The sequence below is a fragment of the Bombus vosnesenskii genome, unplaced genomic scaffold, assembly GCF_011952255.1.
Source record: "Bombus vosnesenskii isolate JDL3184/JDL3185 unplaced genomic scaffold, Bvos_JDL3184-5_v1.1 scf7180000013753, whole genome shotgun sequence".
Lineage (NCBI taxonomy): Eukaryota > Metazoa > Arthropoda > Insecta > Hymenoptera > Apidae > Bombus > Bombus vosnesenskii.
Window position 1 is genome coordinate 492,953 of NW_022883205.1, and position 18,796 is coordinate 511,748.

At 41.6% G+C, this 18,796-nt stretch overlaps 2 protein-coding genes across 2 annotated transcripts; one reads left to right on the forward strand and one right to left on the reverse strand.

Annotated features, from left to right (window-relative positions):
* Positions 1-4,252: 4,252 nt before the first annotated feature.
* LOC117238908 lies at positions 4,253-6,189 on the reverse strand. Its single transcript, XM_033504108.1, has 3 exons — positions 5,738-6,189; positions 4,744-5,344; positions 4,253-4,663 (listed from the first exon to the last, which is right to left on the reverse strand). Exons 1-3 carry the CDS (start codon positions 6,187-6,189, stop codon positions 4,253-4,255), a joined length of 1,464 nt encoding a protein of 487 aa, XP_033359999.1.
* Positions 6,190-9,648: 3,459 nt separating this feature from the next.
* On the forward strand, positions 9,649-12,576 carry LOC117238909 (serine/threonine-protein kinase fray2-like). The gene is made up of 3 exons (XM_033504110.1): positions 9,649-10,024; positions 11,600-11,809; positions 11,999-12,576. The coding sequence occupies exons 1-3, from the start codon at positions 9,649-9,651 to the stop codon at positions 12,574-12,576; spliced, it is 1,164 nt and encodes a 387-aa protein (XP_033360001.1).
* Positions 12,577-18,796: the final 6,220 nt, after the last annotated feature.

Below are 18,796 nucleotides of genomic sequence, written 5' to 3' on the forward strand. Positions count from 1 at the left end.
TTTATTAACAGATAACAACTCGTCGACTGACAAGAACAACATAACCTACAAACTTCGAACTATATCCCTTCACAACGAGGCATTTTATAACTTTTTTCCGCACTTCTCCGTTCTAAACTGCAACGCCCCTTGTAAACGACACCATTAGATACACACCTACAATAAAAATATAATAAAAATATAATCCTACACTCACATAATACACCTACATCAACGATATCTCGATGAGTACTAATTACAACAAACCGCAATAATTTATCCAAGCACACATCCCACTTATGAAAATTGTATTTTACACACACTCCAACCACATTTAATCATTCCCGCAGTCCCAGCAAACTCAACATCCCCTTCGTTTTGTATTATATAATGTAAACATCATCGTCCTAACCGCCTATAACCTAGACTAATAATTTTCTAATTTTCCCATATATTAGTTACAGGCAGCTAAGATACTCCACTTATCGATATTCACGCGTCACCCTCGCCTTATTGTCCACTAAAAGGGGTCAAAAACCTAACCGCCTCTTCCGAATTTATTATCATAATCTAGTCATTGTCCGTTACACTACTAACATTTATTTATTACAGCGTCACTCCACCACTCTCTTACATAATTATTTTCACTCTATCGCACTTGCTACTCATTTTTATATTACTACGAACACACATCTCACATTTTTATACCGAAAAAACGCGACATAAAATTCACTTAGAGGGAACGCGCCGAAACACGTCCTCTCCCTACGACGTCCCGAGCCGAACATCGATAGACATCGATAAACCTGGAAGGTTTCAATAAATTGTGCTCTTTTAGCCACACGTTGCCAAGCTTTTCTTTTGCGAAGTCAGCCACTCCTTGTCCCTGACTTCTAAGCTCAGCCCATTGCTTCACGTGTTCATCCTTAAGTCTCTTGCTGGCCTTCTCAATGTCCTCTGAAGTAGCCGGACAATTAATCCTCAGTGAGTTGGCAATTTTCTTTAATTTCTTATCTGTGTCCTCGCCGATCAAGCTCGCTGCCGCTGGCTACATTGATTCTTTTATTTCTAACGCGCTCCTTAGGGTACCGAGTTTTACTATATGCTCAAATCTCAATAACCCTAGACCTCCATAATTTCTAGGGGCGTAAAAGAACCCGGTAGCAGTTAATTGTACTAAGTGCAGAATTGATTTAATCTCCTGCCTGACCTCGCTATCCATAAGTTTTACAACACCGTCTCCTGGTGGATTTATTAAAAGCTGATAAATAAATCGAGGGAAAATATATTTTGTTAATAATTCTATTTTCTGGCATGGTTTCAAGGAGAGTTTGCGGTCTCTCCTCACCATGCTCAGAATTTCAGGCACAGCTATGCCACAGTGGACGCCTTTCCAGGGCCCAAACTTTGCGCCCAGATACCTGAATGCTTCCTCTGGGTTCACGTCTGGTATTTTATCTGAGCCAATTTTGATGTCTGGGTCCTTGATGAACCAGGTGTCCTTTTTTGTTACCACCTGGAACGTTTGGCACTTATCTATTGATATTCTCATTCCCAGACTATCCAGGTATCTGTGGAGCTCGTCCACTGTGCTTCCCTCTCATCTTCACCAAGTAATACGATATCATCGACGAAGGCCAGCACAGGGATTTTATTTCTTTCGTTAATAATAACGCCACCGGTCTTTGTGTTTATTCTTTCTAAAAGCGGCTCGAGGCACAGATTGAATAGCAGTGGTGACAACGGGTCACCCTGCTTAACCCCTCTGAGGACTTCGATTTCGCCCCCTATATTATCCTTTGCCTTTATAGTTGTTCCGCATCTCGTGTACATCTCGACAATTATGTCGATTATAGCGGCCGGTACGCCTTTCCGCGCCAGGCAAGGTCTTAATGCCGAATATGGAATTGAATCGAAGGCTTTGGAGATGTCCACAATTGTGAACACCCCTCCTCGATTTCTTTTACAATGATCAAGAGCTGCATTCATGAGTTCTATATTCAATTTACATCCAGTTTCGGATGTAAATCCTTTTTGCCTTACATTCTGGGTAATACCACTCCGAAGCCGTCCATCGAGAATCGACGAGAACATTCTACTCAGGACAGAACTGATGGTAATTGATCGCCAATTCTCAACACTGCTAGAATCTTTATTGGGCTTTGGTATTAACGTAGTCCTATTCTGCTTCCATAGGATTGGAAAATAGGAACTAAACCATAGCATGTTGAAGAATTTGGCGAGTATTGCGGACAGGCCTGGTATCAATAAATTTTCTTTTAGTAACCCATCTGGACCTGCCGCAGACTTCTTCCTGAGTTTCTTTATCCTTTTCTTTTGCGCGAGGAAGGGAAAATGCATTTACGCATACCCAGCGACCCGCGTCACCAGGTTATGTGGGACTCTAGGTGACATCGTCATACCCACTAAAAACCCCTCCTCTTCCCTCTGATTTGTTAGACACAGACAACCCCAGCAGAGCCGATCAGCATTCATCAGGGTTGTCCTCAACCGTGTCGCCGCATATTATCGTCGCGTACTGGTGCCGCCCCTCCTATTCGCGGACTCCATCGCCTTCCCCATATCCCTTCTATATCTTATTATGCCCTTGCAAAACTCACTGAACTTCCTCTAGTATTCATCCCTGGTGACTACAGTGTCCACCAGGTTGTCCACACATATCCTGACTCCCAGGAAGTTCTCTAGCTCGGTTCTTGTGTCGATCAACCTAGGGCACGCGAATAAGACATGCTCGGCGTCATCATTCGGGTATCCACAGTCCCAACACTTCGTGTCGACCTCCTTACCGATCCTCTTACGGTAGCTGTTGAAAATGCCGTGTCCCGTGAGCATTTGCATCGTGAAGTGATCGATGTCACTTCTATTCCTGGCGAATATGGTCGCATTGCTTATTAATCTCCTGGTCACATTATCTCTATTATACATGCTCCATTCCGCTTGCCACTCCGTTGAGGCCTTCTTCTTTACTTCTTCCAGATCTTCCTTCTTTTCCGCCTGCCTCTCAATCACCTCCTCTCCAACAGTTAAGGTCTCATGGATCTTCTTTCTCTCGTATATCCCCTTCAACATTCGCACTTTCATGTAAATCGGTAAGTTCCCGGTCAATACACAAAGCGCCGCGTGGGATACGGTGCGGTAGGCCGTGGATGTGATGCACAGGGCAATTCGTTGCGCCCTTTTTATGATCTTCTTGTTTTTCCCATACTTCATCGCATCAGCCCACACAGGCGCACCGTATGTTATTATGGATTCCCACACGCTGTAGTATAGCCTTCTTGCCAAACCAGGCGGGCCCATAATATTCGGTAGGATTCCTCGTAATGCTCCTATCTTGATGCCCGCTTTATCGCACACCGAGGCAATGTGCTTGTCAAATTTCCTATTCGTGTCTATCATAACGCCAAAATATTTCGTGGCCTCTACCGTGTTGATAGCCACGCCGTCCACATTCAAGCCTATAACTTTGGGCACCCTCATGCCCGTAATGAGGATCACTTCCGTCTTCTCCTTAGCCAGCGTCAAACCCACTCTTGCACACCAATCGCACACTGTTCTCATGACCTCCCTTGCTATTCCGCCAACTCCTTCGTTTTTATTCACAGCGCATGCGATTGCCAGGTCATCTACAAACGCGACCACCTTAAACATTACCCTGCTATCTAGCCTTTCCAATAACTGATCGCAGACTATGTTCCATAGGAAAGGCCCCAGCACAGATCCTTGCGGTACCCCAGCCGCAACCAGATACTCCACCGTACCAAACTGACGATTGCTGACGATTATCCTCCTATCCGTCAGGTAATTTGTTACCAGTCTAATGATCTTGCAAGGCAGCTTCCTCCTGGTCAGTTCGTCAACAATGCTGTTCCAACTAAGGGTGTTGAATGCATTCCTGATGTCCAACGCAATCATCAAGCATACCATCCTATTCTTCTTGCAGGTGTCCGCGAATTTAATCACCTGTGTAATCGCGTCCACCGTACTCCTTCTTCTCCTGAACCCATATTGCCCCCTATGAAAGGGGTCCATTCCCATACATCTTTCGATAATCAACATAAGACACTTCTCCCACACTTTGCTCAAGGCCGGAAGTACACTTATTGGGCGGTAAGCATTAGGGAGCTTAGGGTCCCTACCCGGTTTACTGAGCAATATGACTCTCGCTATTTTTCAGCATCCCGGGATCCTACCAGAGTCTGTAATACTGTTAATCACCTTAGTGATAAGCGCTGTTCGGTTGTATACTAGCAGCTTAACAGACCCCATCTATTCCCACCGCCTTTTTTCCATTTATTCTACCAATGATTTTTTTAACATCCTCCTCCTCAAGCTTCGTGTTATAGGTGATATCCTCCCTGTCATGCTCTTCGACCTCTCTTAGCTCCGGTCTGCGTCCTATGATGAACAAGCCTTTTAAAATTTCTTTCACCTTGTTAACAGGCATGTCATTTGGAATCCCTTTCTTGCCACATCTGTTCATAATCGTGCGATACGGCTTTCCCCACGGATCCCTTTCTAGTATCTCACAGAATACGGCCCAGGCTCTCTTTTTATTCTCAGCTATTTCTTTCTTCAGCTGCCTTCTTAGCCCCTTGTAGTTACTAATAAGGTCTTCGATCCCACTGCCCTCCTTCCTCCTTACTCTAGTTACTTTCCTCAGGCACTGTGAGCCTGGGTTCTTAGTTCTGCGATCGTCTCATTCCACCAGTGATTGCCGTACTTCTTGTTTGTCGTGCAGCTCACCTTCTTCAGCATCTTGTCACAAGTTTCCACCATACATTTCTGCGGCAGTTCCGCCTTGTCCGCGTCGTCCGTCGTATTAAGATTCTGTACGTTATTGATCTCGTCAAATTTAGCCAAAAATATGTCGGGTGCAAGACCCCCCGTCACATATTTAAAAAATTTAGTTCGATCACTTACGGTCCTCGTTCTAAACGTATGAGATATGTATAGGTGGTCCGATGCTGTGAAAGCATTTAACACCTTGCTCCTTACGTGGAGATCGTTAACCATGTTTGTTGCACTGATTATGTCAGGGCAACTCGTCCTTCTGTTCCGATAAAACGTGTATTTATCGTCCAGCCTTATAGGGCACACGCCGTAACTGCACAGGGTTTCCATTAAAATTCTTCCTCGCTTGTCCGTGGTTTGACCTCCCCAGCAAGTGGACTTAGCGTTGAAGTCGCCAACCACAATCACTTTCTTGCTTCTGCTTACACCCTTCCTTATCACCGATGCAAGCTTGTTTATGACCGTCCTGTATTCCTCAATCTTGATATTAGGGGAGCAATAACCACTGAAACAGAGGATATCACCTACACCAATACCCACTAGTCCATCCTTCCTGTAGAGAAGCGTTTCATTCGGTGCTCGACCATTGAATTGCGTGACCCAAATTGACGCATCACCCTTAGTATCGTTATGCTAGTAAGGTGTAGCTGCCTGTACGGCTCGGATATTATTACCACATCCGGTCTAGCCTCGATCGCGCTCTGGCACATTAGATCCTGCGCCATCCTACATTTGTTTAGGTTAATCTGGAGGATTTTCATCCCCTCCCTTGTCTTCCCTGTCGTAACATTCTCCTGTAACTGGGGCACGCCAGGGACCCCGTCACATAGTCAAACCTAACACCCGTCTCCTTGCTACATATCGTGCAGCACGGTAAATTTGGGCACGCTGCTATCGTGTGGCCCCTTCCTCCACACTTCCTACAGACCTCCTTTCCCGGGCTCACAGCCTTACGCTTGTTTGCCCGAACATGTGACATCTATAGCACTTTGTCACATTGGGCAACACCCTGACTGTGGCTATTGTTAGGCCCGTCCTAATCTTAATATTGTCGCCGCCTTTATCGATGTACGCTTTTGGCAGAACAACGATCGCTGATTGCGTGCCCCATGGCGCCCTTCTCATCGCCTTGACTTCCAGGTCCCCGGTCTCTATGATTTTAAGCTCTTCCTTCAAGGATTCCACAAGCTCCTCCTTACTCACCAGCGGATCCACTTCCTTTATCTCCACCGACACCTTGTCCTGTAAGGGCGTCGCTCGCACCTTATCGCCAATAATCTCATTTATCATATTGGCAGCGACTTTCACCTCGCAACCCGCCCTCATTACTATAAGGATGTTCCCCGCTCTTGTTTTACGAATGCCCGAGCTTTCTTTAAGGACATCCTTCGCCGCCATAAGCTCTTTATATGTTTGAAGCCCATCCTTACCCTCTCCTAAACATATTTTTACCTGTCTCTACCCTTATAACAGTCACGTACTTGACGTATCGGTGTAACTAAGTTTTACATAACATATTGTGATTTATGTTAATTCAGTGTGTATTCCAGTTTGATTGTTGAATTTGTAGTAAAGTTTAATTAAAACCAAATTAATAGTTGTGTTACGACTCAGCTATTTTTATTTTATCACCCAACCCTCAAGTTTTCGTGACAACCGAGTGACATATCCGTTCTTGCTTACGATTTCACAATTTACGGTTGTTAAGGATAAAACAATTATTTCTAAATTTCGAACTATTAAAACAAAACGATTATTCTCTGTCTTAACCTGTGACTACGGTGCTTCAAATCATTGAAGACACTCGCGGATTTTCGCACTCCTCCTCCCACTGTTAGCAGATATTGCTCATCTTTGGCCAACGCCCTGGCCGCGCTGAGTCTAAGACACTAACCACTGCGCTGCCGTCGTCCGAACACGCTTACCGAACAAAATAAAATGGCACTACACAGTACTCTTCAACAACACTAAACAACATATATTTCCCCAGAAAATGGAAAAAAGCCAAATTGATAGCTATTACAAAAAAAGATAAAGACGGCTCATCGCTCGCAAACCTACGACCCATAAGTCTCCTCCCCAAAATAATCAAAGTATTTGAAATAATCATAAACAACCCCCTAACCTCCTTCTGCACAAAAAATGACATAATCCCAGATAATCAATTTGGCTTCCGGCACAAACACTCCACAATTCACGCAATAAACAAACTTACGTCGGACATCTGCTGAGCCCTAAACGCAAAACAACCAGTAGCCGCCTGCTTAATAGACCTCGAAAAAGCTTTCGACACAGTCTGGATCCCAGGTCTCATATACAGATTGATCATGAAAAACTTTCCCAAACACCTAATTAAAATAGTCTGGGACGTGATCACAAGCAGAACATTCGTAATGATCGAAGGTTCAAACACATCAAGCAAAGAATTCTCCATAACAAACGGTCTGCAACAAGGTACAGTAAATTCTCCGCTACTTTTCAGTATTTACAACAGTGACTTACTAAACCTCTTTAATCTCAATACATCCACCCACAAACGCTCCATAGCTTTCGCAGATGACCTAATCATCTACCTAACAGGCCGCAAAACTAAGACAATAAAAACTGAACTGCAAGAACTTTTCGAAAAAATAAACGACTATTACCACGCATGGAAACTAAAAATCAACACAAGCAAATGCGAAACCATACTGTTCAGGCCCAAGTCATGTGAAATCGGCCCAACAGAAAGAAAACACTGCAGAAAATTCCAACTAAGAGAAAAGGCAAACAATGGGGCACTCATACCACACAGAAACTGCGTAAAATACCTAGGAGTAAACATAGACGACAAATTAAACTACAAGCAGCACATCGAAACTCAACTTGCTAAGGCCAATAAAGCATTCTGGGAAATAAAAAAACTATTCTACTCCAAACATCTCAACAGCAAAGTAAAAATATTATGCTACCAAGCACTAATCAGACCGATCATTACCTACGGCTGTCCAATCTGGTACAACATATCAGCCTCCCAGATGGAAAAAATCCGCATATTCGAAAGAAAATGCATCAGGGCTTGCTTGAGCACTTACAGATCCGAACATAGCGGATTCAAAAAATATGTAAAAAACAAAACAATATACGACCTAGCCAACATTCACCGCATAGACTGTCACATCCTAAAGCTAATAAGAAACCACTTCGCGCAAGCGGCAAAAATAAAAGAAAACAGCTTAATCTTCAGTTGCCTATTTCCTAACAACGCATATTACAAAAACACTCTGACAACAGGCCACATCCCCCCAGAAGCTTTCCTATACATAGACGAAAAGAACTACCTCCAGGACCAAAACAATATTCCAATAATTTATCACATAAAAAGAAAAATAGGGATCAAAACCATACTCTACGAAGAAAACATAAATGGACAGACCGCAGACACCAGATGGAGATACAACATGGCCCTCCCCCGGAAAGACACAAAAGACAAACACAGAAAAAACACAAAAAAATACTGGTGGATACAGAACCCATAATAAAATAAGAACAGAGAACATTAAACCGACAGAACTCAATTCTGACACCGCATAACACAGATGTAAACTGTAAATACTGTAAATATTTGTAAATAAACCTATTTGACATCCCCCTCCTCCGCTCCCTCCTCTCATCCCACCCCTCCCCAAAGTTACACAGCACCCAAAAAGCAGACTACCGAAGCGTCCTGTTTTGCGACCAAGTTTTCAGGACAGAAAAAAATAAAAAAAATACATAAAAAAGCTCCGCTCCCCAGCAGCTTAAACCCAAAAATTGTATTATACAAAGAAAAATGTAAAGCGTCGACACATAATACAGCATGGCTACGTCGTACCGCCGCGTATCAGTACCTTTGCCTAACATATCATTACAAAAATTCACCGTTTATTGTGAATATGTATCTAAAACTGTATTCTTGGGCTCAATAAACAACTTTAAATCGCAAAAAAAGTGCACTCGTTCCCGTCAGATCACGAAAGTTAAGCAGCGCCGGGCACGGATAGTACTTGGATGGGTGATCGCCTAGGACTCCGTGTGGCGTTGGCGAAGCGCGCTGCCCTGGGGTTTGGGCTTCGACGCTTGGCGGCTCCGGTCCGGTAGGGGACCGGGCTGCCTGGCACGGCGGCTCCGGCGAGGAGGCGCGGTGTGACTGTCACGTTAAAATAACACAAGAGATCAACAACAACAAAAAATAGAAATAAAACTTTATTTTTCTTCTAACACAATTCACAATATTTCTTCCGAGCTCTAAGCGTGACTTTCCAAGACTGAGATTTACAACGCGACATCCGATCGGATTCGGTTATTTGTCTTTTGTCACCCCTCAATATCCCCACTATCCTTGAGTTTGTTAGACATCCGCGATCGCCGCCACGCACGCCTTCTCCTCGAATATTCAGCGGAAGGATCGTTGGGATATTGATGGCTCATTAGGCACTTCGGCGATATACATTGTTTATACATGCCACATCTTTATCTCCGATTTTAAAGTGAGCCGGTCGTGACAGCGGCCTGGTCTCTGATGTGGATTGACGTTACATGACAATGGTCACACACCGCTCCATCAGCGGTGGTATTAGGCGCGCGGGGGAGGCCCCGTTGCGACGCTCACAGCGGTTCCCGGGCCTCTCTCGATCGCAGTCGGGACGGTTATCGTGGAGGTTTTAGTCGGTTGGAATCCGACACTACCACGCCGCTTTCCCCAGAAGCGGCCTGGCGTCCGTGCGGATTTCCTCCACGTAAAATATAAAAAAGATATTGCTCATCTTTGGGTAAGGCTTGCTAAGTCACACAGGTCTCACACAGAGAGGAACATTAATTTCATTTTGATGGTATTAAATGTCAAAAGCAAGAAGGAATCGTAAAGATAAGAGTCACCTCAGCAAAAAGCGAGCCGAACGTTGGTATAAACGACTGATCGCTGCCGAAATTAAAAGAGAAAAGAAAAGGCATCAAGAAGAGTTAGGATTAAATAGCGAAGGTCCTGAACCTAGTTTCTCGCCCTCGAGTTCACCGATACCCAAACATTGGAGTGCGACCCACTACGAGACGCGCTCTCCTCGGTCTCGAATGCCATCACCTACCTCATACGAAAGCGATTGCTATAACCCTTACTATATTAATCACCCGGACGAGATAGATTCTGTCAATAATAAAATCGAATTAAACGGACCTTGTCACACTGAAAACACTTATAAGATCAATCCGAATAGAGGTTTGAGTGCTAGCTATATTTACATATACATATTTATATATTATAACATTTATAATTGACACTGTAACAATTATAATCGAGTAAAATCTGAATAAATCATAACAAATCGATACCAACATAACCCAGCCGGGCCGAATAAATCCGTATGTCAATACCAATTATTTATTCCGAACAACTTTAATCCCCTCCCAGTACTCCTGCACATAGTAGGTTACCCGAAACGTGGAATTTATTTGCCAGTCGAATTAAACGCTAGTTAACGCTACCCACTAACATATGAGTTATTGAATAAAAGAGCACGACGCTTTGGGTTACCTCCTATCAGTCGTAAGGTACAACGATTTGGAATCCTTCAGACGGGAGAGCGCACCGAATGGGCGATACGAGTTTGGGATTTCATTCAAGTTGTTACTGAGGGCACGACGCTTTGGATTAACTCGAGATTGCGCTGCGCTTATGGCAAGCCAATTTCGTTAACTCCTATTAGTCGCCAGTTGCAACAACACTCATAATATATCAGCACCTTAATATATATAAAAAGAAAAGAAAAAATTATTTTGAAATAGTCCTTAGACTATTTCTGGTGGCAGCAACTACCGTATCAATCGGGAATTTCAAATTTATACTTCAAATATTATCATTCCTTTCAATTAAATAAACAGCAGTACATTGAAAAAGTAACACAGGCATGCATAGCATTCGGCGAGTAAAATGGAGTAAAAGTAGCGTTTAAACGTCGAAATATCTCCAACAGGAACGAAATAACAGCGTTTCACAGGAAAACTATTCAAATGATTGCATTTTGCGCACAATTGGGCTTGTTTCGAGGATGAAACAGGCGTGCACAGCTATCGGCGAGTGAAATTTCAAAATCAATCAGGAACAAAGAACGACTGTACGCGACGTAATAGCAAGGAAATTTAACGGAACATTAGAAACATGGATCAATTAATAAACCGGGACTCGATACTATATGTCGGAGATGAGAGGACACCGGAGACCTTCCCTCTGGAACTTCGGAAAATCCGTAAAATTGTAATTAAAATTTACAGTTGTAATTAAGCGATTTGCTATCATTGTACTTGTTTGCGATTTGTGATAATAAACTTGGGCTCGGGGCGACAGTCAGTCGCCGAACGTAGCCGCGGTCACGGGATGAACGCTTTGTCTAACAAAGGCATGGATATATAGCTCTATAATTATTACATAATAATATAGCAATAATTCTATAGCACTCTTTAAAAAGGAAATAGTTGTAACACTCGACAGTAAACATTCCAACGGTCTCTGTCCCGTAGCTCGCCACACGCAGACCCTATTCTTCGAGTAAGATGATTGCCAGATGTCGATGCGTCTCCGCAGTACATGTTCAGATAGCCTGAGGGCCCGTTATAAATCTTAAGATTCAGCTAACTAAAGTCCTTCAAACAAACAATATTTGTCCCAACTACGAGAAGATAGAGGAGACCTATTTTTCAACGAACGACTCGTTAAATCGTTACGATTTTACGCTCGGGAAATTTTCGACGAACATTATTATAGACAATGAGTCGTACTGTATAACCATACACGTAGTTCCAGACACAGTGATGCAACATTCGCTTATTATTGGCGCAGACTTTTTGGACACTGTTGAAATAAGTATAAAAGGGGGAGAATCTTTTATTAGTAGAATAAAGGACGAAAATCCCGATGAGTGTCCGGAAGTCCTCAAGATAGATGTAGAGACACAGGCGAGTGAGATAGATTTGTCACACGTTAAGGACATGCAACATAGTCAGGACAGTGATGAAGGATGACGATTTCGTTTTGAAGCCACCCGTAAAGATAATGTGCAAGTAGATGTAAAATCAGGAAAGTCAGAACAGGAATTTTGCTATAGTGATATAGAATACAAAGAAAAAAAAGACAAATCTAAACATGATTGTAATAGAGAACATAGATTTTCAAAAGAATTAAACATTGATAATAAAGACCTCAAATATTTTACTAAATACACAAAACATTCTGTCGAGTCAAGAAACTCAAGACGCGAAGATAATAAAGATTATAAAAGTGTAAGAGATGTCAGTTCTTCGTTATCCTCAAAGCATAAAACAAAAGACCCAAAACGACACAAAAATCGAGATCGAAACGAACATCGAAGCGACAGATCTCAAGAACGATGTCGTAGCAGAAATGAAAATGATAGATCTCAAAATGACAAGCATAGAAGTAAATCTAACGAAAAGTATAAGCATCATATTTGCGATAAAAGTCGTGATAAAAGTTATCAATCATATAAAGTAAGATCTGAAGATCACGGTAAGTTTCGAGGAGAGTCTGAAAGATATATACATAAAAGGATGCAGAGGGGTCCCGTGCTAAAGCTGCATCCGAAATTTCTTGGACCGTATCGGGTGATAAAAGTCCTGCGAAATGACCGATACATAGTGCAGCGAGAGGGGGAGCACGAAGGGCCACGTACAACTTCCACGGCAGCCGATCACATGGAATGGTGGAATGCTGACGATAGTGATGTAAGTGCGAGCGGCGATGATGAGCACATCTGAGGGCAGATGTGATTGTCAGGAAAGGCCGATTGTAATATCGTAGAATAGCTTTGATTGGAGATCGGCTGAAATTAGAAAACACCGTGTACGCCGTCTTTTTGTGGTTTGTTTACATCCAAGAGCGCCTAGTAACAGTGACGCGAGAAAAGATAAGCAGCGTCAAAACAGAAGTACGGTTTCATATTTCAAGTGTGTGTGTGTGTGAGAGAGGACGAGAGCAAGAGCGAGCACGACCGAGCAGGAGTGCATTGGCGAAGATCAGAGTTGATCGAGACGTCGAAGCATAGAGTCGTTAGAATTGAGTTGCGAGTGTTGTCGAGTGTTAGAGTTGCTAGTGAGAGAGAGAGAGAGAGAGAGTTACCAAATAGTTGTCAAGTTATTTGTTGTAAATACGAGCGTTGCATTTAGTTTTCCTGTTAATCAAACATCGTTTCTCTGTCTAACTAATATCTGTATTTTCAATCCATTATTAATAAATTATAATTAATCGGACAAAATTACACCTTTAATATATTCCGATATTACAAGTGGGTACACTTGATATATATACACATATTACAAGATATATACATATACACATATTACATATACACATATTACATATTACAGATATATACACATATTACAAGAGCGTAAAAGTCTCTCACTAGCAACTTTCCCTCGAGGGCGGATAGCATCCTTTTCTAACTACCGATATGGAGATTGACCAATTAGCAGCAACGTCAATTTCCCTTACTTTCCGAACGTAGCCTATCCCCGACGAATCCGATGATCTCGTATCCTTAGACACACCCCATCATAGTTTTCCTCTGAGGTATCGCCGGGACGAAAAGTCATTCTCTCTTGCGATCTCATCGACAAAAAGATTAACGCCTTACGATCAGTGAATATTAACAAAGAATCCGACTTAGATTCTGCGAGTACGTACGACTACCATCCCGTTGTCCGCGGATTCGTTAGCGAACCTAAGAGCATTGTCACTAGTGTCGCGAGTGTGTGATCACTGTGAGTTTGCGTCAACTTTGTAACATCTTTGTGTGTGTCAATAAAAGTCACTTCAGTGGTGTAAGAAAATGGATAGCTTCAGTGAAGAATCATTACCTATCCCAAGCCCCCGCCACGAGGACGACTCGGGCCCAGACTCGGACTCTGACTCGACATATATATAATCTTTTTTTTTTTTGTATGTGGAGAAATCCTCATGGACACTCCGCTGTTCTAATAATCGCGTAACAGCAGAGTAGTGTCGGACTCCTACCGACTAAAACTCCACGATGATCATCCTACGCGTATGACAGGAGTGTTCCAGGAACCTCCGATATATATATAATTTAACAAACATAAAAGAAATAAAATGTATGATATTACATTATTAAAACTAATTAACATTTGGATAAACTTAAAGAATTTTATATGAAAATTACATTGTCAAATATATACATATATGTTATTAAACCGAAGAACAAATAATCTAATAAACATAAAGAAATAAGTATACGAAACTATACGTTAACAAACAAAATTGTGTATGAAAATTACACTGTAAAATATATATATGTATATGTCGGAGATGAAAGGACATCGGAGCCTTCCCTTTGGAACTTCGAGGAAATCCCTTAACACCGTAATCTAGATTCTATCATAGGCGTAATTAAACAATTGTCGTCATTCGATCCGATTGTATTTGTTCAAGATTTGTGATAATGATAACTAAATAAACCAGATGCCGACGCATCTCCACAATACATGTTCAGCTAGTCCGAGGGCCGTTATAAATATTAAGATTTAGTTATCTAAAATCCTGTGAACAGACAAACAGTCTTTGTCCCAACTACGGTAAGATAGGGAAGATCTATTTTTTCAACGAACGACGCTTCCCGCTAGCAACCTTCCCTCAGGGACGGCTAGCATCCTCTTCTAACCACCAATATGGAAATTGACCAATTAACAGCAACGTCAATTTCCCTCACTTCCGGAGATACTTCCGTGTCGATGACTTAATATAACCCGTATTCACCAAAGAAAACATAAAAACCACAATAAATTACAATACCGAAATTAGCGATCATATAATAAAAACCACTGATCGAAATCCGTATACAGATAATAACTAAAACTCATAACACACCATTACGAATACAAGAAACCTCAAATTGTAAAACTATATACCTTATATCCAATGAAACCGTCACACAATACAAACAAACAATTCACAATATTTCCCATAAACAAATGATTAAAACTCTCTATAAATTACGCAAAGAAACCCCGCTTTGTTGAAGAGCACATATTAACGCGTGCTTCACGTACAAAGACTCGGCGGAAACATTAGACGCCCACCACCGTTCCCACTGGCATCAGTAAGGAAGGGCCCGGAAGCATCGCAGACGCAATCTCAGCAAAATACGAGAAACTACAATATCTACATTTTATCACATACCTTGCATGTCCCTAACACCAAATGGAATATGAGAAATTAAGAAATATCATAAACAAGAAGACGAAACTTCAGCAGAATCAGCGTGTCTTAGTAATATGAGAAATTAAGATACGGCGTAGACAAGATAACTAAGAAACGAAAACCTAGCTTAGACTAGCAACTACGATATTCATACTTTATCACGTAGCAACGTTATGATTCCCGTAAAGATGATCCGTCACGTGACAATTATTAAAAATATAAATAAGGGTAGTGACATAGAATAGTCAGTCACTATTCGAGAATCAAAACGTTCACATCGTCACTCTGTCCGTCGAAGTCGAGTATTAGAAAGTTGATTAGTTTTTGAAAATCCGAGTGTTCATCACTATTCGGTGGATCAAAGTGTCCACATCGCCAGTTCGTCTGTGAAATCAAAAATCAACTGTCAGAGTTCGATTAATCATCAAGTTATAATTCGAGGGCTTTGCATATATTCGACGTAAGAAATTTAAATTTGTATATCCTCTTCTCTTTTAACTTCGCAGTCGTACAAGGTTTAGTATCTGAACAAAGGTATCCGTCGGCAGTTATAGTTGACAAATAAAAATATCAGACATATACGATTTACGTGGATTTTATTCGAAATATCTTGAATTCACAATAACCGTTCGCCGTATCAACTAGTGATTACGGTGTTTTTGAACGCACAAAACATCTATGGTTTTCGTGTTTCTCTTCCCACTGCTAACAGATTGCTCATCTTTGGGCGAGACCTACGAAGCCACACTAGTTGTCCACAGAGAATATCGTTGCCAATTAAAATAATCATTTTTTCTTACGACTCCACAAGTTGTCAAGAAAGAACAATTGTTTCTAAATTGAATTATTAAATTTAACCGATTATTCACTGTGTTAAACCTGCGGTTACGGTGCTTTCAATCTTCGAAAACACTTACTGATCTTTGCTCTCCTTTTCCACTGTTAGCTAATATCGCTCATCTTTGGGCAAGGCTTGCAAAGTCACACAGGCCTCACACAGAGAGAAACATTAACTTCATTTTGATCATATTAGATGATAAAACCAAGAAGGAATCGTAAAGATAAAAGTCGCCTCAGCAAGAGGTGAACTGAACGCAGGTACAAATGACTGATTGCTGCAGAAGTTAAAAGGGAAGAAAAGAGGTGCCGAGAGGAGTTAGAACTAAATAGTGAAGGTCCTACACCCAGTTTTTCGCCCTCAAGTTCACCAATTCCCGAATATTGCGAGACACTCTCTCTCCGATCTCTCCGGTCGCCATCACCTACATCATATGATAGCGATTGTTATAACCCGTACTATACTAATCTCCCGAACGAGTAAAAATAGCTTTCATCATTAATCAAATCGAAATAACTAAACCTTGTCGTACCAAAAACATTTGTAACACTTATCCGATTAGAGGTTCGAGTACTTACTATATTTACATATACAATATTTGTATGCGACGATATTTATAATTGACACTGTAATGACTATAATCAGTAAACTCTGAGTAAGCCATAACATATCGATACTAATATCACCCAGCCAGATCGAATAAATTCAAGTGTCTATATCAATTACATATACCGAATAACTTTAATCCTCTCCCGTGCCATTATTCCTGCGCAAAGCAGGTTAACCGAAAAGTGGAATTTATTTGCCAGTCGCATTAAACGCTAGTTAACGCTACCTATGAACTTCCAAGTTAATAAATAAAACCAACAGTGTAAGAAACAAACAGAACAATAAATAGGACACACTGATAATAAAATCTTTTTTGTTTGCACAGAATGGGCGTTGAATCTGATAATCAAAGGAATCGACTATTACCCTATTGTTGCGCCCAGTTAATTCGTCCTGCATACCACTTCAATAATTATTTCCTTTGCCAATACTGCTACAACATTTTGGATTCAAATCGTCAAGACCTGTACGAGATTCAGCCAATTCACTTCCTGTGCGGGGTTCCAGGGCGAATTAGAGCAATGCACTGCTACCTATGTGATGTATACTTGTCAGAACTACAACCTGCGGCATCCTGTCCCGAATGTACAGACACTTGCATTAATTTAACCCAGACCGAAAGAAACCTCTTAACCCAAGGAAAAATAACTCGCCCTGTCACTCGCTAATTAACCACACATATACACACAGTGAAACAGTTACATACTATTAACAACATAACCACAAAGATATATACATATATAATGGACACTAATGGACACTAGAGTGTAAGAACACATTGAATAAATTGTTGACAGGAAAATGAGTTACTTGGTCATCTTATTCAATCTCTACGGAACAACACTCGGCCTAATAGAATAGGACTACGACTTGGAGTTCTTCAGACGCAAGTGCGCACCGAATGGGCGACACAGGTCTGGAATTTCATTGACGTTGTTACTGTAAAATTTCCAACGGGTTCTGTCCCGTGGTCCGCTACACAAAGATCCTATCCTTCGGACAGGATGATTGCCAATGTCGGCACATCCTCACGGAATATTTTCAGCTAGCCCAAGGATCCGCTATAAATCTTACGATTTGTTTAGCTAAGATTCTCCAAAGGAACAAATAGTCTTTGTCCTTCACATACCACGGAAAATACGGGAAGTCTGCTACGATGCTCCCCGCTAGCAACTTTCTCTCAAGGGCGGTCAGCACCCTTCTCCAACCACCAAACAGAAATTAACCAATTAACGGCAACACCCACATCCCTCACTTTCCGAACCAAGGCACTCCTCCACGAATCCTATGATCTGGTAATCCTGAGACACACCCCAGGAGAGTTTCCCTCTGCAGCATCATCGTGAGGAAGAGTTAGTTAATAATCGGCTAGAGTCCCGCTACGCATCGTGAGCAATCATCGTCTGAACCGACACCGCACGTCGACCAGAGTCTAACTATTAGCCGCGAATCACGAACCGATAATTGTAACCACGCGTCGTACACCAAGTGTACACATCGAATATAAGCGTGAATAAATATCTTGGTTGTTAAACATATTCGGGTGTTCCTTCAGTACCTGTCACGACCTACCCACCTCATTACTAAAACACGACACTTTGAGTTAATTTCTATTTATGGGTTAGATGCAACGATTAGGAGTTCTTCAGACGCAAATGCGCACCGAAAGGGCGACACAGGTCTGGAATTTCATTGACGTTATCATTAAACACGTTTTGGGTAATTTCGATCAGTTGACAGACATAACAGCACCAGCGTAACGTAACGTAAATACACCAGCATTCTTAATATAAAGACAAAAAAAATTTTTTCGAAATAGTCCTTAGACTATCTCTGGTGGCAGCAACTATCGTACCGATCGGAAATCTTAAATTTATATTTCGAATACTATCATTCCTTTCCTTTCAGTTAAATTTAACGACAATCAAAATGAAAACGAAATTAAAAATCAAATTGAAAACGTAACAGAAAAAATTTTTGGTGGCAGCGGTGGGATGCGCTCCACGGAGGATTAAATTTTCAGTGGTATTGATAGAAAATGTATATATATATAAATTCAAAAAACATGGCTGTCGCACAAGACTCATTGAAAGAGAACACGCTTTTAGCGTTGTCAGAAAAATTAAAAGCATGGGATGAAAATTTACGCGTATTAACCGACATGAGAGTAAGATTAGATAAATTAAAAGAAGACGTGCGTCTAAGTAGAGAATCGGAAAAAACCGAAATACCAGCATCAACGTCAATAATTCCGCGAGAAATAAGACCAGTATATACTAACTCGCAACCGATTAAATTAAAAGACGCGATCG